We start from the raw sequence: 23,231 nt of genomic DNA on the forward strand, positions 1-23,231 counted from the left end.
GCGGTGGTGGCACATACCTTTAATCCCAGCACTTGGGAGGCAGAGGCAGGCAGATTTCTTGCCTAGTCTCTCTGGGGTCTTCCTGAGAGGGGAGGTGTCACATTCAAGCTGGGACCCAGGAGCAGTGTGGGCAAAGTCAGGGAAAACTCCAGTTACAGTGTTAGGCAAAGATGGAGCCTCTAAAGACCCCGCAGGCAGCCTGGGCGGCAGCACGGCCTCAGGCACCGGAAAGCCGTTCATTCCCAGGCTACCCTCGGCTCTGCGGCTTGTCACTCTGGCTGCTGCAAGTGAGTTTGTGGTCCCAAGTGGGCTTTTCACAGAACTAACCGACGGGTCACCGGGACATGCAGGATCAGGTGTGCTGGCTAGGTGACGGGGGCCAAGCCTCCTGGGATGAAGTCCACTCTCAGTGACAACCCGGGCAAGCCGGGAGAGCCTCTCTGTGCCAGAGTTTGCTGATGTTCAAAGTATGGAAAACAAACAGCTGGGCTGTTCTGTGTGCTATGTAGTGAGTGTTCAAACAGCACCAACTACTAACACCACCATAATCACCACTATTACCATTGCCACCACCATAACCCCATCATCATAATCACTATCATTGTCCTCTAGATGGCGCCACCATTACTGTCCTGACTGTCATCACCAGCACCAGGGCAGGAGCAGGAGAACAATCGGAGCGCCCTTGTGTGTGTGTGTGTGTGTCTCTCTCTCTCTCTCTCTCTCTCTCTCTCTCTCTCTCTCACACACACACACACACACACACACACACACATACACACACACGCACGCACACAGCCATTCCTCTACCAGAGCATAGCTCTCTGGGTAGCTGATGAAGATGGGTAGAATGATGAGAAGAAACAAGATTCCCAGAGCGTCTGAAACCCGTACCACGGTGACCCGCACAGGACACCACACGACACTGGTCTGCAGCAGCTAAGGCAGACATGGCAGAAACCAGCAGCGCGGGCCCAGGCTTCTCAGAGTACAAGGCTTTCTTGCCAGGGCACCCTGCATATTGACCAAATTAGAAGCCCTTGAAGAGAACCATCTGCTCTGCCTGCCTGGAGCTCAAAGTTCCTGGGAGGACGAGGAGAGGGAGGACAGTCTTTCACGGAGGCCCAGTTAAGCAGGGCAGCTCCCGGCAAGGGGCCCGGGGCTGGAGGCTGGTGCGTGAGCAGCCCCGACAAGGCTGACTGGGCCGCGCTTTGTGTTTGAGCTCTCAGAGACACGCATGGGCTGCACCAGCCTGCCACCCCTGCTGGGGCTCTAAAGAAGCCTTAGATGCTGAGGCCAGAGAGAGCTGGACCCAGGAGCCTCCCAGAATGGCCAAACACCGGGCAAACACCCCATATGCTGCACCAGGCTGGTTGGTCCAGGCATTCCTGACCCTGCAGAAGGGCAGATCAGAGCTGGCTTCACTGTCTGTCCCTCCAGGAAGAGGGGTGGCTGCTCAGAGCCAGCTCTGCTGAGGACTCTGAGCTGCCCGCATGGAGGAAGCAGCACACAGTGTGCCAACTGGCACCTCTCTTTGGCCAGGATCTCTGCTGTCACTGAAACAGATGCCCTTTCCAAGTGAGCTTATTTTCTCTCTATGCACCAAAAAGCCACTAGGGGGCGATGCTCGCATCAAAGCACGCTCCCCTCACCTGCCGCCTGCCCCCTTTGTCTCGGTTTCTGTCTTTTCTCGTTTCCTGTTTCAATTATTATTAAAAAATACTTCAGGGCTGGAGAGATGGCTCAGCGGGTAAGAGCACTGACTGCTCTTCCGAAGGTCCTGAGTTCAGATCCCAGCAACCATATGGTGGCTCACAACCATCTGTAAAGAGATCTGATGCCCTCTTCTGGTGTGTCTGAAGACAGCTACAGTGTACTTACATATAGGAATAAATAAATCTTTTAAAAAAAAATACTTCGGGCGGTGATGGTGCACACCTTTAATCCTAGCACTTGGGAGGCAGAGGCAGGCGGGTTTCTGAGTTCGAGGCCAGCACGGTCTACAGAGTGAGTTCCAGGACAGCCAGGCCTACACAGAGAAACCCTGTCTCAAAACAAAAACAAAAAACAAAAAACAAACAAACAAAAACCTTTATTTTGGGGACTGGAGAGATGGCTCAGTGGTTAAGAGCACTGGCTGCTCTTCCGAAGGTCCTGAGTTCAAATTCCTGCAACCACATGGTGGCTCACAACCATCCGTAAAGAGATCTGACGCCCTCTTATGGTGTGTCTGAAGACAGCTACAGTGTACTTACATATAATAATAAATAAATCTTTAAAAAATACTTTATTTTTATTGTATGAGTAAAGCTATTTGGCCAGTGTGCACGCTTTATTTGTATTCTGTGAGTACAGGTGTTTGGCCAGCGTGTGTGTGTGTGTGTGTGTGTGTGTGTGTGTGTGTGTGTGTGTGTGTACTATGCACAAGCAGTGGCTGTGGAGGCCAGGAGAGGGCAATGGATCCTCTGAGAGAGTTACAGACAGTTGTGAGTTACTGTGTGAGCGCCGGGAATTGAACCTGGGTCCTCTGGATGAGCGGCCAGTGCTCTTAACCACTGAACCACCCCTCCGCCCCTTCTTTGGACCATTTTTCTTTCCTCCACTCATTAGAAGCAGCTTCCCAGAGTGGTCAAGAGCACAGACTTCAGAGCCGAGTCACTAGAATGAGGACGGGAGCCATCCCTGAGAGCTGTGTGACCTCGTGCTGGAGGTGTCTCTGGTCTCGGCGGCGGCAGCACATAGGGCGCTGTCTGCATGGCGGGTGGAGTCAGAGAGTGTCACCATGAATGGGAGAGTGTGACCTTCCAAAGGACACCTCTAGTATCCCAGCCTGCTGCACCCCGAAGGGTCCCACAGCTTTCAAAACAACACCACGCGCCTAGATCAGCGCCCCCTCCAGCTGCCAGGCCCTGCCCACCATGACAGACTGAGACCCTCCACAGTGCTGAGCCAAAATAAAGCCTTCCTCTCTGATGCCCTCACTGGGTATGCCGGCAGCGGCAGCGGCGTCTCCACAGTAGGAAGGGCAAGCACTGGCCGAGCTAAGGAGGGGAAGAAGTGGAACCCTGTTTACAAAGTTCCTCTGAGAACAGACTCAGGAATGGCCAGAACCTGTGAGGAAGCCATGATCTGAGGGAGCGGGCCCCATGGACGTGGTGCATTCTGGGCCTGTTCTGAAGGCAGAGAGAAGCATACTCATAATGAGGGAGGGGTGGAGAATGAGAGAGGGTGCCAGGCTGCCAGGGACGAGACGGGCAGCCACTGCAGGAGGGGGGCTTGGTGTGGTGATCAGAGCATCCAAAGATATGCAGAGACCGGGGTCAGGGGTCGGCGGTGGACCGAGTGTGAGGCTCGAAGCCACAGGCCTCCACAGGCCCCCAGAGGCTGGCTTTGATCATCCCAGCAAACAGAGGGAACAGACAGCCCAGAGCTCACCACGGTCATCAGTTGTGCTAGGTGAAATGAGACAACAGTGGGCGGTGGGAGTGGGGGAGGGGCTGGGGAGGGAAAAGAAGGTGCCAGCCGCGATGCAGTAAGCGGATGACAAGCCTCCGATCCGTGAAAACTGCTGCTGAACCATTAGAACAGAGTGAGCAGGGTCCACCCGGGAACAGTCTCACGCGGAAAGCATCACACGCGGACTCTTCCTGGCTAGCCATCCGACTGAGGGAGAAACGGAGGCACACAGGGGACTCCTCACATCCCTAATTTCAGATCCAGGTTGCCAACTGCTGCAGGACACTGGCCAGGGACATTCTGTGCAGATGAATGACTGAGCTATCAGTTCCGGCGAGTTCAGGTGGCTTAGCCACACGGGATACAAAAGGACGAGGAATAAGAGCACCCCAAGAGCAACAGTAGCCGCAGCCAAGACCTGCCCCTGAGCCGCCATTCCAAGCCAGTGACCTTGGGCAGGGACTTCTCCTTTGAGCCCACCCCCTGTCCTCAGGTCTGGCAGACCCCTGTAGCCCTCCCACCTTACATTTTAACAGGTACCAGAGAAGCCCCAGCCGGTCTGAGGGCACCTGGGTAAACTGAGGCAGAGCTCCTTCCCTCTGTCCTGTGCTCTTCCACCGCACACTGAGACTTCCCTGGCAGATGCTGCTTCAGCTAGGAAGTGCAATTCCCGGCTCCTGCCAAGACTTGACAGCTGGTCTCTGCCCTGACAATGTCAGGCAGGCCGGATGCCCCAGCATGGGAGGGGCCGTTTACAGGAAGTGACTGGTCCCAGGTGGCTTGGGGCCTTTGCACCTGACTGTGACAACAGTCCCACCTCCCAAACAAACACACTATGCCGGGCGGGCGGCCGGCCGTGGGGCTTAAGGAAGGCCACAGATTTGATTCTGAAGCAGAAGTGTGAAAGGAAAGTCCCAACCAGCAGATCCACTTCTGGTTTGTTTTTTTCTTTTCTTTTTGTTTTGTTTTTTCGAGACAGGGTTTCTCTGTGTAGCCCTGGCTGTCCTCTGTAGATCAGGCTGGCCTCGAACTCACAAATCTGCCTGCCTCTGCCCCCCAAGTGCTGGGATTACAGGTGTGTACCACCACTGCCCAGCTGTTTTGTTTTTTTCTTTTTGAGAAAGGGTCTCTCTATGTAGCTCTGGCTGACCTGGAACTTGCTATGTAGACCAGGCCTTGAACTTGCAGTGATCCTCCTGCCTCTGCCTCCCAGGTGCTGGACTCAGAGGTGTGAGCCACCACATCTAATAGTCCACTGGACATGTGGGGCATCCCTTGAGCCTAGTGTGTCACGGCTGAGCTAAGCACTTGACCTCACGGGTGCCTCTGAGGAACAACGCAGTGATTCCCCGACTCACCTGCAGCAGCTGTGCAGCGCTGGGCCGGGTTTCTGGGTTCTTATCCAAGGCTATCTTCAGAAAGTCTCGGAACTCCACAGACCTGGAGGACAGGTGTAAGGAAGGAATGAACCACAGAAAGCCCCGGTGCCGTGTGCCCAGGGTCGGGTGTTTGGAGATAGGGTCTATGGGCCAGCCTTCTTATCGTGCACACCACTGTCCAGGACACAGACTTCTCAGAGGAGCAAGGGCTGGCTACGGAGTGAACATGGCGATCTCAGGATCTGAACCCACAGCCCCAGCCCCAGTCTTGAGCCATGGGGCTGCTTGGGCTCTTTCCGGTTCTCTATGTCCTGGGACATAATGGGATCTCGCCCTGGCTAACTGGCCTTGCTCGCACGCCTAAGGTTTTGTATAGTTCAGGCGGGCAGCTCGGAAAGGCCTGGAGGTGCCCCACCCAACCTCCGACCCCCACCCCCCACCTTGGAGTCCGCCATGCACACGCTGCACCGCATGCCTTTAGAGTTGCTTGGGACCCTCAGTAATTACACAACTCTCCTTACCACTTGGAGGGTGTGAGCAGGGTGGGAGGGTCCGACTTGGCGATCTTGAGCAGGACCCGCATGGGGTTGAGCTCGTGGTGTGGGGGCTCGATCTGCGCCATCTCGATCATAGTGATGCCCAAGGACCAGATGTCGGCCTTGTAGTCATAGGGGGCGTCCTTCATGGTTTCGCACAGCACCACCTCAGGGGCCATCCTGAGCCAACCAAGGAACAGTAAGGGCTAAGAATTGGGCCCCAGCGGGTGCTGCTCGTAGCCTCAGGGTCTCGAACACCACCAGCAGCACACTGGAGGTTGGCAGTATTTGAAGCCATGATTTGAATTAGTGGCATCCCATTGTCTTCCTCAAGTCTTGGCCTGGTGCAGTTCCTGAATTCTGCCACAAGGTGGCAGCAGCCATCCAGAACAGAGTCCTGGGGAAGGGGCAGGTGGGTGAGGGCAGAGGGGGAAGGTGCCAGCAAAAAACAACCAAGGTAGGACAGTGGGGTAGACAGAACAGGACAGCACAGAGAGAGGGGGATGGGAGAGCCGAGAAAGGAAGAACGGGAGGGGTGGGAGAGAAAGAGTTAAGAGTAGTAAGCAAGCGAGGAAGGGGCTGAACACCACGGCCAGTTGTAAAAACAGAACACAAAGTAACAAGTGTGAAACTGAGTAAGAGCTTGGGCTTGGGGTGTTGCCTGGATCCCTGCAGCCTGGATGCCTGAACCTGGATCCCTGCAGCCTGGATCCCTGCAGCCTAGATGCCTGAGCCTGGATCCCTGCAGCCTGGATGGCCGCACTGCACGTGTGGGAAGGTGGGGGGCTCAGCTCCACACATTTGCAGGCTGAGGCTAGAGCAAGACTTCAGGCGTCTTCCTTCACCAGAGTGCTTTCTTCTCATAGGTGTTTTTATTTTAAGTTATAGTTTTGAAAAAGGATAAGACACAACAGACGAGAGAGGCCCACGGAGATTTCTCGTGAGGACAGGAAGCAGATTCACATTGTTCTCGTGTCCTCACCCACAGGCAGCACCCCAAACCCAGCATGTGCGCTAAACAAACCGAGAGCTGACGCGCCTCTTCAGGTTCTCAGTTTAGTTTCCTAGTGGGGTGTTTTCCACTGTGACCCCAGTTTACAGATGAGGGTGTGGGGGAGCTAAGCCACACGTGCTAGACAGAGGAGTACCCAGAAGAGAAGCAACGCCACACGCGCACACTTTGAGTGCCTGACTCAGGGGCTCCGAATTGGCACCGCACGCCACACACAATCCTCCCAGAGGGAACCACGGGTGCTAAGCTTGCTGTGCGGGCTGCTAATCAGTTCCCCAGAGGCCCCACGACTCACCAGTAAGGCGTTCCTATGAAGGAATCTCGCTTTTGCAGAGTTTTCAGATTCTTGGCAGACACGCCAAAATCAGCTGCAAGAAAAAAAAAAAAACCTCAGATAAAATCATGCCTGCCAGGATTCTTCTCTACCCACACCCTTGGTGTAAAGTCCTAGGTATGGACTTGGGAACGCACTTGCCTGACTCGGGGATGAGACAGGCATGCTTTGGGACTGTGTGTGTGTGTGTGTGTGTGTGTGTGTGTGTGTGTGTGTATGTGTATGTGTGTATGTGTGTGTGTGAGACCTTGTCTTTAAAAAGAAAAAAAGGGCCAGATTCATTTGATCCAGTATTGATTTTTTAAAGAGTTATTTATTTATTATATATAAGTACACCGTAGCTGTCTTCAGACACCCCAGAACAGGGCATCAGATCTTATTACAGGTAGTTGTGAGCCACCATGTGGTTGCTGGGAATTGAACTCAGAACCTCTGGAAGAGCAGTCAGTGCTCTTAACCACTGAGCTATCTCTCCAGCCCCCAATCCAATAATCTATTAATCCAATTATGATTCTATGAACTAACAGTAAGGGGCTGGAGACATGGCTCAGTAGTTAAGAGCACTGACTGCATTTCCAAAGGTCCTGAGTTCAAATCCCAGCAACCATATGGTGGCTCACAACCATCTGTAATAAAATCTGATGCCCTCTTCTGGAATCTCTGAAGACAGCTACAGTGTACTTACATATAATAAATTAATTAATTAAAAAAAAGGAAATAACAGTAAGTACAAACAATTACAATACTCATCAGTGTGCTGTTCAAATACACAGTCGCAACCAGAATTACATAACTGTCATTTAAAAAAATAAACCTTTTAAAAGTCATTATCTGTAATCACTTAGCTTTCTCTCTCTCTTTTTTTTTCTTTTTGGTGGCTCCTTGTTTCACCTTGTCAGGTTCTAGTGCCATCCAAGGCATGTCCAGAGCTACCATGTGCTGGCTAGCCTCATGTTAACTTGACACAAGCTAGAGCCGTGTTGGAAAGGGGGACCTTGATAGAAAAAGAACATCTCCACGCAGACTGACCACAGGGAAGCCTGTAGGGCGTTTTAAACTATTCACATGCACCACAGACCCTTTTCTGTGCACACGACCCGTCTCCCCTCCCTCTTGAAGAAGGTCCTCACAGCTCAGCCAAGCACACGAGAAGCTAAGGGTCTGGCAGGTCACACCCAGCTGCTTCCGGTTCCGTTTTTACAACGCCCCCTTTCCTGCTGGCTTACTACCAAGCTAAGACCTGGTGTCTGGTGCTCACATATAGAGAGGTCAGAGGGCAACTTGTGGGAGTCAGTTCTCTATTGCCACCATGTGGATCCCAGGAATGGCAGGTCCCCAGGCTTGGCAGCCCCTCCCCACAGAGCCATCCCTAAGGCTCTTCCTCTCCTGTGCATCTCCTTTCTCTCGCCTCCCATGCTGATTCACTCCAAGCCATCTTTACTAAAATCACAAACTCCACCCCACGTAGAAGTGGATAGTCCCGACATCCTTCTCACCACTGAACCCACGGCCCCCTGTCTGTCCTGGATCAAGGTCCCTAAAAGTCTAGGGGGCTCTTCAAGCGACCAAGGACCGTGACTTGGAGCCGTCCGTCTGTCCAGGCACAGGAAACGACACGAAGGAGGGCTGGGGGCCAGGGCGGCATCAGCTTGGTGGAGAGCCACAAGCACTGCGACACCCAGTGATGGCTGCCCCTCTGTGACAGACACAGGGACGCTGACCCTTGGTCCTCTACAGCTCATTTATCGATGGCCCGAGGATCCGAGTCGCATTTAAAGATGGCTCCACTCCCAGCTGAGGCCATCATGAGTCTCCATGGGGAGGACTCCATACAAGAGCACTTGCTGCTCCCAAGGACGCGTCTACCCTGTGAACCTGAGGCCTGAAGAGACTGAGGTGAACAGGCCTCCTCTGGGAGTGGCCATGAAGCTGCTCTCTAGGGAGTGAAGACTGGTCACAGGTGTGTGTGTGCGCGCGTGAGTGTGTGTGTGTGTGTGTGTGTTGACCCAAGAGAAGGGACAGGAGGAGGCCTGCTAAGGGTGATGTTCAGGCACAGAGACACCACCTCACCCCTGCACCCTGCTCGGAGAGGGGCCCCTCAAGGGTTCCTGGTAAAAATGGGGTTTGGGCTTTCCTTCTGGCTGGGCCAGCCTGGATACCTGTGAGCCTGTTCCCCCACAAACCCTCACCACAGGCAGGGCACTGTTCCTGGGGAAACACTGCCTGAGACCTTGGGGTGAAGCTTCCAGAAGCTGGCCATCCCACTCCCACCCCACCCCACCCCTGGCTTTGCTATACCTTCTTCTAGAGGGGAGGGGAAATGGGAAACCACCAACTTCCACAATGACAACCAGCCCCAGAGCCGCCCCGGAAACAGGCGCTGAGTGAACGGTTAGGGGAGCTGTTGTTTCTTCCTCTTCACGAGAAGGGGCCCAGTGTGGAGGGTGGGGTGGCTCTCCCAGCGGCCCAGGACCTCAGCCTTCCGTGGGCATTCACTGGGGTGATCTGTGCTGAAGTTCACGAGAGAATCCCCTGAGGAGCTGAGCGGCCATCTTGAGTTAAGTCTCAAGGCCTCTCGACCAACCTCTTCTCATAAAAGTATGACTCTGTGTCTCTATTTTAGAATAAGTTAGAAACAGGGCAGCGTGTTCAAGGGACTCTCCCTGATAGCCTGGAACTTCTGTGGAGACACCTTTGGCTCAGCCCACAGCTCTAGCCCTGGAGCAAGAAACTCAACCAGTTAGTTGAGGGAATATTCTCACAGCCACAGCTAAGGGATCACAGTCACAGCTAAGGGAGCACAGCCACAGCTAAGGGAGCACAGTCACAGCTAAGGGATCACAGTCACAGCTAAGGGAGCACAGTCACAGCTAAGGGAGCACAGTCACAGCTAAGGGAGCACAGTCACAGCTAAGGGAGCACAGCCACAGCTAAGGGATCACAGTCACAGCTAAGGGAGCACAGCCACAGCTAAGGGATCACAGTCACAGCTAAGGGAGCACAGTCACAGCTAAGGGAGCACAGTCACAGCTAAGGGAGCACAGCCACAGCTAAGGGATCACAGTCACAGCTAAGGGAGCACAGTCACAGCTAAGGGATCACAGTCACAGCTAAGGGAGCACAGCCACAGCTAAGGGATCACAGTCACAGCTAAGGGAGCACAGTCACAGCTAAGGGAGCACAGCCACAGCTAAGGGATCACAGTCACAGCTAAGGGAGCACAGCCACAGCTAAGGGAGCACAGTTACAGGTAAGGGAGCACAGTCACAGCTAAGGGAGCACAGTCACAGCTAAGGGAGCACAGAGACTTTGCTGAGAAGTCTTTGCTCACACAGCCCAAGCTCCACCCCATGGCTTGGCTTTCATGGTTTTGGCTATCTGCTATCAACTCCAATCTGGAACTATTGCTTGGGATGTTCTAGAAGTAAGTCATGAATCTTAAATAACATCCATGCCTGGGTGGTGGTGGTGCATGCCTTTAATCCTAGCACTTGGGAGGCACAGGCAGGCAGATTTCTGAGTTCGAGGCCAGCCTGGTCTACAGAATAAGTTCCAGGACAGCCAGGACTACAGAGAAACCCTGACTCAAAAAACCAAAAACCAAAACAAAAAACAAAAAAAACAAAAAACAAAAAACAAAACAAAACTTAAATAACATCCATTATAGTACATTATTATAGTTCTTTTGTACGACTAAATATTGTTGTTAATCTCTTACATGCCTAGCTTACAAACTAAACTTTGCCACCAGCGTGTTAGGATACTATGGAGAGGTTCTGAACCAACAATACTGTCAGGTGCCCACTGTGGGTCTCAGATTGTATCCCCATGGATAAGCAGGGACTACAGGATGCTTGGCCATTTTATTTTATTATTTTATTTTATATGTATGATTGCCTGCATGTATGTATGTGCACCCCTGCATGCCTAATGCCTATGAACTGAAAAGGGGATCCCCTGGGACTAGAGTTACAGGCGTTTGGGAGCCGCCAAGTGGGTAATAGGGAAAAAAAAAATCAGTCTTCTGCAAGAGTAGCAAATGTTTGTTCTTAACCACTGAGTAATCTCTCCTGTCCCACATTCTCTATCACATTTTATTACTTTTATCTTTATGTTGGGGGAGGGCAAGTGTCACAGCATGCATGTGGCGGTCAGAGGACAAACTTGCAGAAGTCAGACTTCTTCCCACCACGTAGGCCCTGAGGATAGAACTCAGGTCACCAGGACAGGCAGGAGCAGGTGCCCCACTGTATGCTGTCGGCAGTAACCCTGGCTCAGGCCACAGATGTCTACAAACAGATTTAGAATACAGACAGATGCTTCCAAGAAGCACCATTAGAAAGGTCAAACTGGAAGCCACAGACCTCACTGCTGGAGCTCAGAGGCAAGTGGTTACCTCATGCTATTCCCTGGCTATGAAATAATACGTAGCCCTAAAAAAGGAACAAGGCTGTGCCTGAATGGACCTGACCAGAAATTTACCTGTAACACTACGAGACAGATAGCATGCATCGTTCCAGCTGCATTTAAAGACCAGCCTCTGTATGCTACACGTATCGGCCTCCCCAAACTCAGTTGTGCCCAATAGCTCTCCAGATGCAGGGTTTTGGTGTGGACAGAGCCCAGAGGCCCTTGATCTATTTATTCTTTTTTCTTTACACAATTTCATTCTTTAAACCATTTCTGATGGTATGCACTATTTTTTCGTGGTTTAGAAAACAGATACAACTGGGTGGTAGTGGCACACGCCTGTAATCCCAGCACTCTGGGACGCAGAGGCAGGTGGATTTCTGAGTTCGAGGCCAGCCTGGTCTACAGAGTGAGTTTCAGGACAGCCAGGGCTATACAGAAAAAAACCAAAATCCACCCCGCCCCAAAAAAAAGAAAGAAAAGAAAAAAAAGAAAAACATCTAGCAATGCTATTGGGTTTTTTTTTTTCTCTCTCTCTTATGTAAAACACAGGATGTGGTGAAGGAAGACTTTGCAATCTGCTGAGGGGTAGACATGCTGGGATAGACGGAGAGGATCTGGGGCAAGTGTGAGCTAATGCGACCCCACGACCAACAGGAGGCTCCAGGAGCCAGAAGCTGGCACACTCCTGGAATGGCTGGCTGACAGCAGGATACACACTAAATCCCCAGTCCAGAGCTTCCACGGGTTTTGCATATGTATGAAACAATGGTGCCCGAGAGGAACACTTGAGGATGCGGAAACAGGGAAACGGGCTGGCACGGTTTGGTTTTAAAAGGCCGATGAGAACATTCTGTCAAGCACAGAAAGACAAAATCTGCAACTCATCTGAGGATCTTCATGAGCGAGGCGTGGAGGGAGAAGGGGTGAGTAGGGGGAGCAGGGAGGGGAGCATGGGTGAGTAGGGTGGAGAGGAGGGTGCTGGGAGGACCAGGAAGGGAAGAGGGGGATGAGAGTGGGTGCCCGTGGAGCGGCTGATGGTTTAGGGCAGGGACAATAATGACTGTCTCAAAATCAAATCGTTTTTAAATGTTCTAAGAAACAGCGAGCCACTGAGGGCACGGCCACCACAGCACCGCGTCACCCAGCACCCGTAAATGTGTGTGCTACTTGTGTTTCCATTAAAAATAAAAAAATACGCACATCTTTATAAAGGCAGTCTAGAGGCCAGGGCTGCAGTTGACTGAAAGTGCTTCCCCCAACCCAGCATGCTCTGGGCTTGAGTCCCAGCACCACACAAATATAAAACTGAAGAGAAATATGTAGGTACTAGTTTTCCCTGGATTCACACGTGCTGTTTCTTACTTTACTACCAATGTTGTAATGACAAATACAACCCTCCCTGGCCCGGCCCCATCTCTTTCTTAGAGACCTCACTCACTACATGGCCCTGGCTGGCCTATAGTTCTATGTAGACCAGGCTGGCTTCTAACTCTGCCTAGGATTAAAGGCAAGTATGACTATTCCCAGACACTTGAAGTACTTTTTAGATATGCATAAATATCTTTTCTTGAGGATAAAAACATTTCCCAAACAATTGTTATTATTATTATTATTATTTTTAATTTGGCTTTCCGAGACAGGGTTTCTCTGTAAAGCTCTGGCTGTCCTGGAACTCATTCTGCCCTTGAACTCAGAAATCTGCCTGCCTTCGCCTCCCAAGTGCTGGGATTAAAGGCGTGCGCCACCATTACCCGGCTTCCCACACAAACTTAAGTTGAATGTTTGAAGTTTCAAGTTCTGACCCCAGGTAATCCACACAGGCACAAAACACAACAGCTTCCCTTCGGAAGCCAGAGAGTATAGAGAGGATAAGGTACTGCGTAGGGATGAGGATCCCCTCCCTCCCAACAACCTGGGTCAGTCACCGGACGCCCGAAGGCTCTCACCACATAGCATGGTGAAAACTGTCCCATCCAAAACCATACAACAGTAGTCAGGTCCCTCATGGGTTCATGGGAAAGCAGGTCTAGAAAAGGCTGGGACCCGCTGGGCCAGGGGTGGGGCCAGGGGTGGGAGGAGGGGAGTGCAGGCTCCCAGGGGCCACCTCCCTCAGGGTCTCTGATGGGGTAGCAGCAACCCCTGGCCCAGCTGGACCCATTAGCAAGAGACTTCTCCTAATTACAGGATGATCTGTCCTTCCTGAGGATGTCACAGCAGCAATAATCCCAGGCAGGGGACAGGATGCTAATGTGACCAGAGACACACTGCTCCACTCCTCTGGGCCTCAGTTTCCTCATCTGTTAAAGGCCCTGTTATCCAGCCATGACTTTGGAAGGACTACCCTTACCAAGACAAGCTTTCCATTTTATTTTCTGTAGGTCTGGGGCAACTATATATGGCCTATTAACAAAGCCTGTCGCTGGGCGGTGGTGGCGTACGCCTGTAATCCCAGCACTTGGGAGGCAGAGGCAGGCAGATTTCTGAATTCAAAGCCAGCCTGGTCTACAAAGTGAGTTCCAGGACAGCCAGGGCTACACAGAGAAACCCTGTCTCGAAAACACCAAATCCAAAAAAACAAAAAACAAACAAACAAACAAAAAACCCAAAACAAACAAACAAAAAACAAGAAACAAAGCCTGTCTGCTGGGGGCTCACGGATCTTCAGCTGCTCATTGCTGCTTTTGTCTGTTTGGTTGGTTTTGCCGCTCGTCTCCCCTCATCACCCCAAACCTCAACTGCAAAAGCAGCCCTCTGAGCTCGCTTCCCGTGCCGCCCCCTCATTCCGACATGATTCTCACAGGCTGAGAACAATGACTTGTTTCTCTGGCCTAGTCTCTCTTCCTCTGAAAATGCCATCTTGCCCACCACACTAACACTGAAAGGAAGGGGACTTCGGCATTGAGCCCGGACCCTCCCTCCATGCCAGGCTACAAGCTGGGCCAATCACAGCTCGCACTCCTTAGAGCCTGAGCCAGGCTGGGCCAATCAGAGCCCTTCACTAGCATTACCGACACTGCGGCCTCTAATGGTTTCTAGCATATCTTGTAGGCCACCTAGGAAATGTAGAACTAGATCTTCTAAATGCCAGAATCTTCTAAGACTGGGATTCCCTTCAAAGGCAGAGGCCAGAGAGGCCGAGCAGTGCTCTCCGTGGCTCTAACCAACTGCGTATTCCTCCTAGCTGCCTCTTTTTCCAAGTTTGGTTCTAAGAGATGAGCATTCGCTAACTGGCTGGTTTTATGACATCTCGACACAAGCCAGAAAGGAAGACAACCTCAACAGAGAAAATGTCTCCATAAGACGCGGCTATACGTGAGGTGACCTGCGTGTGGGAGTGATTCCCTTTGCCCCTCACCCTAGCCATCGGCTGCAGTCCGGGGAGCTGGCTACCGGGTTTGAGAACAGGAGAGCTGGGCTTGCCCCCTCTGCCAATCCCCCAGTGTCCTAAGCCTGCAGATTTTCTTTCTGCACAAACAATCCAACTATCAGTCCAGAATGGGGCAGCTGGAGCCATGCCAGACTTGACCACAGACGGAGCCTCAGAGGAAGGACACCGGAGACGGCAGCAAATACTCACAAGGCAGGAGCTTGTCCATATGACTTTGCTGACAATTTCACCTCTGCACTCATAACCCTTCCAGAGCATGGGTATATATACACTGCTAATAAGAGCTGGGATCTAAACCACTAATACTCAATAGGACCACACAACACAAGTGGCAGAACCAGGATCTGAACCAGGTTCACCTGAGTCTGGCTCACCGCCACTATACATTTCTCATCATATATATATACATATATATGTATATATATATATATGTGTGTGTGTGTGTGTGTGTGTATACACACATATATAATGTATAGACAAGACATACATACATACATATATGTATATGTATGTGTGTGTATATATATATGTGTGTGTATATATATGGATGTCATCTCCTATACCCTGGGAGAAAGAACTGCCCAGCAATTCTCTCAGGAAGCTGAGTTGAACAGAGATATGAGGGTAGTCAGAGAGGCCTCACACAATTCCAAGTGTGGGTGGACCCCAGCTCTGTTCTTGCTTGCTGTGTGTCCCGGGGCTGGTCCCGGTCCTCTCTGAGCCCTCTGCCAAATGCTGCAGAGCACACCTCTGACAGGCTGTGCCGTTCCTGCCTCCACCCTCATATCACCCCCATGGAGGGGCAAGGTTAGGAACAGGGAATGCTGCAGTGACTGGTATCAGGCTTTACCGAGCAGTGAGTCGGAGCCAGGGTGACACCCTGCATGCGCTCCCTCCACACTCCTGCACCCTGAGTCCGGCAGACACTAGGATGTACACACAAGCACTGAGAGACACCCTGGACCAATGTGGTGGACATGTCCAGGTAAGGGAATCACAGGTACTTCTGGGCTCTCTGCCTTGACCCCTCCTGTGGAGTGTATGATACAAATGTGCCATCCATCAAATGGCAGACTCACAGGCACGCTACTTAATGGTGCAGAAAGGAAGATGAGAGGCTCTCAGAGCCACGCCTCTGGGGACTGACACTGGGAAACAGCAGGAGCTGTGGAGGTTAGCTAGCGTTTTACAAAGAACACAAAGAAAAAGGAGATTTGGGGACTGGAGAGATGGCTCAGCTGTTAAGAACACTGACTGCTCTTCCGAAGGTCTTGAATTCAAATCCCAGCAATCACATGGTAGCTTACAAACAACTGTAATGAGATCTGATGCCCTCTTCTAGTGTGTCTGAAAATAGCTACAATGTACTCATACATACATGAAATAAATAAATAAATAAATAAATAAATAAATAAATCTTAAAAAACAAAAGAAGTTAGTTTTGGTACTCAGTTTACCTTCAATCGCACTCATGGGTGTATCTGTAGATTCAATCAATTGTGTTTTGAAAATATTTGGGGGGGAAAACAGCCACATGGCTGAGTGGGTCATGGTGCTCAGATACAGGAGCTCTCCCATGGGAGTCTGTCAAACTGGAAGCTCAGACGGGCTCTGGCATCATGGCTGTTGTGTATTCCACATGGTGCCAGCCAGCCCCCCTAAACCTCTACTCATAAGATTCAAGCAACACCTTCACCCCCAGTTGTCTCCATGCTGCCAAATATCCCCTGACCCTGGTCGGGAAGCATTAGAGTAGCTTGCGGTTGGAGGATGCGGGGAGAACCATTAGCACAGCCTTGGAGGCTGAAGGGGTGGCTGTGTGTGTGTGAGGACCCCACACTCCCTCCCAGACCCGGGTCCCGCCCCCTTCAGCTGCACTGGCCACCAGGACATCTGTACTCAGACACTGCTTGAGCAGTGTCCCTCAAGCCCTCCTTACCCAGCCTGATGTCCCCCTCCAGGGTCATAAGCACGTTGCCAGCTTTCAGATCTCGGTGGATGATCCTCTTGCTGTGCAGGAAGTCAAGGGCCTCCAACATCTGGCGGCATACGACCTGAATCTGGGGCTCAGTGAGGCCTCGATCCAGCTCTGGAAAAGAGAAGTATTCTCATCACTGACTAGGCCTCGAAGGGCCAGCACCAGGCCCTTTCCTAGTTGACACCTGACCCTAAACATTGCCAGCAACAGGCTCTTGCCAGATCTGCAGCAGACCTTCTCTAGGCCAGTAATGGGAAGCATCTCCAGGAGCCCGTTGGCATATAGGCGGTATTGGCTGGTTTTGTGTGTCAACTTGACACAGGCTGGAGTTATCACAGAGAAAGGAGCTTCGGTTGGGGAAGTGTCTCCATGAGATCCAGCTATGGGGCATTTTCTCAATTCGTGATCAAGGGGGAGGGCTCCTTGTGGGTGGTGCCATCCCTGGGCTCACAGTCTTGGGTTCTATAAGCAAGCTGAGTAAGCCAGGGGAAGCAAGCCAGTAAGTAACATCCCTCCATGGCCTCTGTATCAGCTCCTGCTTCCTGACCTGCTTGAGTTCCAGTCCTGACTTCCTTTGGTGATGAACAGCAACATGGAAGTGTAAGCTGAATAAACCCTTTCCTCCCCAACTTGCTTCTTGGTCATGTTTGTGAAGGAATAGAAATCCTGACTAAGACACAGACCAATCCTGTCCCCACAATACAACCATGGGCCTGACCGAGCTGTTCTTCCTGGCACACAGATGTGGCCACCAAGGCTCAGAGGACTGCTTGCTGAAGGACCTTTTAGAGATCTAGGGCTTCAGAGTTCAGGTTCACAAACAGCCTACTGAGATGCATGGCACGTGTGGCAGGAATCGGGGTGCCTTGGTCCATTTTGCTGTGTTAACTGATACAGAAAGGATTCATGATTTTTGTTTTTGTAGGGTTTTTTTTGGTTTTGGTTTTGGTTTTTCAAGACAGGGTTTCTCTGTGTAGCCCTGGCTGTCCTGGAACTCACTCTGTAGACAGGCTGGCCTTAAACTCTGCCTCTGCCTCCCAAGTGCTAGGATTACAGGCATGTGCCACCACCACCCAGTGGGTTCATGGTTTTATAGGCTGGAAGTCCCAACAGCATAACATCACCCGCAAGGTCCTGTGCTGTGCCATGAGATAGCACGTGTGCTAGCGGGTCACTGAGGTCACCATGGGGCCTGCCTCACTGCCTCATCTAACTCGAATTTTCTCCCAGAGACCCACCTACAAACTCTGTGGGTGAATCTGAAGGTTAAGTTTTCAGCACAGGAGCTTTTGGAGACATACTTAAGCTACAACACAATGGGTGCTTCTCATGGGTTAGGGCCACAGCTTGGGGCCAGGTGCAAAGTGATGCTTAGGACCGGGTGGGGACAGGGTCAGGGGGAGGGCAGGGATGTGCACCGACAGGCCAGAACACACAGCAATCCTGTCTGAATGCATGATCCCCAGAAGCACAGAGTGCTTGACCTCAGAGCACAAGCACCCCAGGCCACAGAGCCAGCAGAAACAAAGGCCTGGCAGTGGTATCAGGAAACATAGTTTGGGCGATGGGGGGAGACCAGGGAACCATCAGGTCACCAAGAGCCTTCCAGATGCTGGCTGGGGACGCTCCCAACCATACAGTGTTTGGAGACACAGTCCTGCTCTGAGGTCAAGATTAGTGGACCTGAGCAGGTCAGGGACAGGAAAAACATTCTTATATTTTTGGTTGCGAGCCTAGCCTTTAATGGCTGAGCCATCTCTCCAGCCCAAGGACAAACATCCTTGAAGAGGGAAAGGCTATGCAGAAGACACAACAGAGTGGCCATCTAGTCAGGACCCGATGGAACAGGACTGTATGTCTTTTCTGTGGCAGATGCATGCAACTGGAAATTCAATACGCAATCCAATACAAACTGCATCTGGGCAGCCAGGCATGCAATTGCAGTTTGCACTTAAAAGCGTCCCTCTAGGGACTGGAGATGCATGCGGTGCACAAGTGTAATTCCTGCTTGGAAGGTGGAAGCAGGTGCACCAGAAGTTCAAGGTCTTCCTGAGCTCCACAGTGAGTTGAGAGGCCAGCACACATGCACACACGCCCCACTCCACATACATGTGTGCACACACGCACTAGAATAAACAGAGATACTCTTCCCAGATCTACAACCGGAGATTAATGAGATACATCTTGGGCAGGCACTGATCACAAAGCGCTCTGGTTTGGGGTAAGGCTTGATGTCGTCCCCAGTGGCTCATGACTCTAGCATGGGAGTGTGCAGGTGACAGAGCCTTTAGGAGGTGGGGACTCTAAGTCTAGGTAATTAGATAAAGAGCCCCACCCTCCGAAGAAATAAGCCTGCTCTCAGATAGTTCTTGCAGGAGCCTGAAGTTATAAAAAGAGGAAGAGACTGGCGACGGAGGTACACACTTTATAATCCCAGCACCCCCAAGTCAGAGGCAGGGTATTTCTGTGAGTTCAAAGCCAACCTGGTCTATATAGTGAGTTCCAGGCCAGTTACATAGTGAGACCCTGTCTCGACAGACAGACAGACAGAGACAGAAAAAGATAGACAGATGGACGGACAGACAGACAAAGACAGACAGATGGACAGACAGGAAGGCAGGCAGATGATAGATAAATGATGGTATATAGATAGATGATAGATAGATAGATAGATAGATGATAGATAGATAGATAGATAGACAGACAGACAGACAGACAGACAGACAGGCAGGCAAACCGACCACCCCCCTTAAGCTGTCTGACTCATTCTCTTACTGTTTTCTCTTTGCACGCTCTCTCCCATTGTAACAGCAGCCATCATACGGCCTTTAGAAGCCACCCCATGGTAAACTCTCAGCTTCCAAAACAAAGCTCTATAAGCCTTTCCTCTTTGCAAGTACCCAGCCTCGGGTATTTTGTTAGGACCAAGACACAATATTTTCTCAGCATTGATATCAACCACTCTTTGCCAAGGACAGCAAGACCTCTGAGAGTTTACAGAACAGGTGGACGCTATAATGAACGAGTCCCCAAAAACCCCAGTGCAGAGCTGCTGCGAGATCATTGTCTCTTCCCCAACAAATGTGCACACGCTGCTGTGCGGGCGTGTCTGCTGTCACAGGAGTGGCTCCTGACGATGGCTTCTGGGTGCTCCTCTCACTCAAGCGCCTCCCTCTGCCTTCAGCATGGGATAATTGCCAGGTTCCTGTGTCTTGCTTTTGGACTTCCCAGCTCGGAACCATGGGCCGAATCTAATGTCTGCTCTTTATAACTCATCCAGCTGCAGGTGTCTGTGACAGCAGCGATGGCAGGCTAAGGCGCTTCAGTGTTCCACTCAGTGCCATGTGGAGTCATCATACACACACGGTCAAGACGGCCTAAAGGGGGGAGCAGCTGGTATAAAGGCACAGGGTGTCTTGAACAGGAAGTGCCAGGCTTCCAGTGAAAGAGGCTAGCATTCTCTCTGTAGCCCCAAAAGAGGCAGGGAGGGTGTCTTAATTAGGGTTTCCATTGCTGTGAAGAGACACCATGACCTAGGCAACTCTTACAAAGGCAAACATTTATCTGGGGCCAGCTCACAGTTTCAGAGGTTCAGTCCATTATCATCACAGAGGAAGCATGGCAGTGTCCAGGCAGGCCTGGTGCTGGAGATGGAGCTGAGAGTTCTTGATCTAAGGCAGCCAGGAGGAGGGTTTCTTCTGCACTGGGCGGAGCTTGGGCACTAGAACCCCTCAAAGCCCGCCCACCTACACAGTGACATACTTCCTTCAACAAGGCCACACCTATTCTAACAAGGCCACACCTCTTAATAGTGCCACTTCTCATGGGTCAAGCATATTCAAACCACCAGATGGGGACTGACTAGTCAGAGCTGGCAAGAAATAGGATGCAGAGCTCAGGTAAAGTCCTGCATCCCCGGCAGCTAAAGCGAGACTTACCCAGCATGATGGCGTCCACAGCTCCCCCAGGACAGAACTCAATCATGATCTGTAGAAACACAAACCAGAACAATGAGTCGGGGCCACGGCTGCCGCTCCATCCACCCCTCCTGCTGGGGGCGGGAATATTAGCCCATTTCCTCCTTACCATTCTCAAATCCACAGAGCCCGACACCCAAGAAAGATGCCACAGGCACTTAATTGTTACAGAAAAGAAAAAAACAAGTTGCCTCAAAACCCAAAGCCTTAGCCAAGGCTTCTACAGTCAGGCCCGATGCCCCACAAGTCCCTCCAGCCTGCCCAGAGTCAACCCTGCAATCTATGCACTAAGTCCCAGAGCCTCAGACAACCTCCTTACCAAATCCAGCACAGGGCGTGGGGTGGGGGTGGGGTGGGGAGTGGGCTTTAAGTTCAAATGTACAGTAGAGGCCCAGAAAAAAGTGTGTGCTACCAAGGCCATACAGACTGGTGGCAGATTCTAGAATGGGGAGCAGGTTTTCTGACCCCCAGTACGTCTGTCCATCCATCCATCCATCCATCCGTCCGTCCATCCATCATCCGTCTGTCCGTCCGTCCGTCCGTCCATCCATCATCCATCCATCCATCCATCCATCCATCCATCCAACACACAGACCTAACCACACACCTAACAGGTCTGAGGAAAACCAGCAGCAGCCAGTACAGGGAGCCAAAGAACAATGTACAGATGGTTTCTTCCTGGCCTGCTCTCATCCTGCTCCTCCTGGAGCACCCTCATCCCTGCTCCTCCTGGAGCACCCTCATCCCTGCTCCTCCTAGAGCACCCTCATCCTGCTCCTCCTGGAGCACCCTCATCCCTGCTCCTCCTGGAGCACTCTCATCCCTGCTCCTCCTAGAGCACCCTCATCCTGCTCCTCCTGGAGCACCCTCATCCCTGCTCCTCTTGGAGCACTCTCATCCTGCGCCTCCTTGCCTGCTCTCATCCCTGCTCCTCCTGGAGCACTCTCATCCTGCTCCTCCTGGAGCACCCTCATCTCTGCTCCTCCTGGAGCACTCTCATCCTGCTCCTCCTGGAGCACCCTCATCTCTGCTCCTCCTGGAGCACTCTCATCCTGCTCCTCCTGGAGCACTCTCATCCTGCTCCTCCTAGAGCACTCTCATCCTGCTCCTCCTGGAGCACCCTCATCCCTGCTCCTCCTGGAGCACCCTCATCCCTGCTCCTCCTGGAGCACTCTAAGCAGGTCTTTGTCATCTGCCATGAGTGGAGACACCGACATCATGAATACTCTAAGCCACCTTCCAGCTTCCAGTTCCAGTCCCTTGATGTCACTCATCAGGGGCAGAGCCAGCACCATGGAGTGACAAAGAAACTGGGTGTCTCTAAGCAGGAAGGACACATCCGGCCATGACACCAGCTCTCTGACACAAAGGAAGAAGGCCCCGCAGGACTGAGATGGGTCCCCAGCCTTACCTTCTAGGGCAGTGGTTCTCAACTCATGTTGTGGGGATTCCCCAACCACAAAATTATTGCTACTTCATAACTGTAATTTTGCTGTTCTAAATTTTAACGTAAATATCTGTATTTTCCAACAGTCTCAGGTGACCCTTGTGAAGGAGTCATTCAGTCCTCAAAGGGTCACGATCCACAGATTGTGAGTCAACGTACTAGAGGTTTCTGAGTGATACAAAGATGAAGATAAAATGAGGAGGCTTTAGAGGCAGCCACAGCTGGTCCCACACCCCGGCCCACATCTCCTCGGGGTGCCTTCGACCATCCAGCCTCATCTCAGCTCTAAAAGGGGCTGCTGTGGTTCCTGTCCACAACTGTGGCCAACCATTGGGCTGTGCTGAGAGATGATGCTTGCTGGGGACCACAGGAGGTAAACAGGGCTGGGCTGCGTCAAACACAAGCAGACCTAGGTGGCCCGTGCGTGCGGCCGCGACCTGGGCACAACAAGACAGGTGCCAGGTTTCTGGAGCAGCAGACAGTCCTGAGCTGCCAGACTCACCACATGCCACCAGAAAGTTGCCACGGAGAAAGCGCACTTGCCTGTTTGCACACTACTGCCCACAGGAAGGGAGGGACCGGCTGGGACAGCGAGGTCACCCCGCCTGTTCATCAGACTGATCTCAGCTTCCCTGAGAGACTTCTCTCTAATCTGACACTAACCCAGCAAGGAAGTCTTCATCTGTAGAACCCGTATAGCAGGGAAGGCAAAGCCCCACCAGTCACCCACACACCCGTCACCCGCCCACCACTCGCTGTCCTCCTAGGCATCAGAAAGCTGCAGGTGGACTTCTCAGCCCTTTGTGACACCCTGCAGTCCTTCCCAGCTCCACAAGAGACCCAAGCGCTCCTGTCAATCGCTGGGAAAATCAGCCATAGAGCAGAGCGGTGGGAAAGACACAGGTCCTAGTCACCAGGAAGGGACAGTAAGTGATTAGGTCAGGTGAATGGCACACCCTACCCCTCTCAGGGACACCAAGTTGACCCTCCAGGCTGGGGCTCAGCCACTATACGCTGTTCTCCTGACTCTTCATCTATGGAGGCTGGGGTCTCTTTTATTCCCACTACCCGGTGATTAAAGGCGAGTGCACCCAGCCGACTCTTTGTTTTTGAGACATGGAATTTATCTGTGTTGGCTGATTGCAGTTATCCCTTGACAGAATCACCGTGGAATCACACGGGAAAGGGTCTCGGTGAGGGTCTCTGGGGATCAGGTGGCCAGTGAAGGATTGTCTTGATGGCGTTAACTCAGATGGGAAGACCCAGCTCACGGTGGGCAGCACCATCCCCTTGGTCTGGTCCCTACAGGGG

The 23,231-nt window shown here is 52.0% G+C and overlaps 1 protein-coding gene and 1 long non-coding RNA gene across 2 annotated transcripts in view; one reads left to right on the forward strand and one right to left on the reverse strand.

Moving 5' to 3' along the window:
• Positions 1-23,231, reverse strand: part of Stk10 (serine/threonine kinase 10) — a 91,399-nt gene that overhangs the window by 27,335 nt on the left and 40,833 nt on the right. The window contains exons 3-7 of the mRNA XM_052196448.1: positions 20,435-20,483; positions 16,458-16,607; positions 6,679-6,751; positions 5,357-5,551; positions 4,815-4,896 (exon numbers count right to left, since the gene is read on the reverse strand). Coding sequence (XP_052052408.1) covers positions 4,815-4,896; positions 5,357-5,551; positions 6,679-6,751; positions 16,458-16,607; positions 20,435-20,483 — 549 coding nt within the window. The remainder of the gene's footprint in view (positions 1-4,814; positions 4,897-5,356; positions 5,552-6,678; positions 6,752-16,457; positions 16,608-20,434; positions 20,484-23,231) is intronic.
• Positions 11,667-15,734, forward strand: LOC127694779 (uncharacterized). The gene is made up of 2 exons (XR_007979860.1): positions 11,667-12,053; positions 14,312-15,734. It is a non-coding gene; the product is annotated as an uncharacterized LOC127694779 (long non-coding RNA).

This window comes from Apodemus sylvaticus, chromosome 10 (assembly GCF_947179515.1).
Source record: "Apodemus sylvaticus chromosome 10, mApoSyl1.1, whole genome shotgun sequence".
Classification (NCBI taxonomy): Eukaryota; Metazoa; Chordata; class Mammalia; order Rodentia; family Muridae; genus Apodemus; species Apodemus sylvaticus.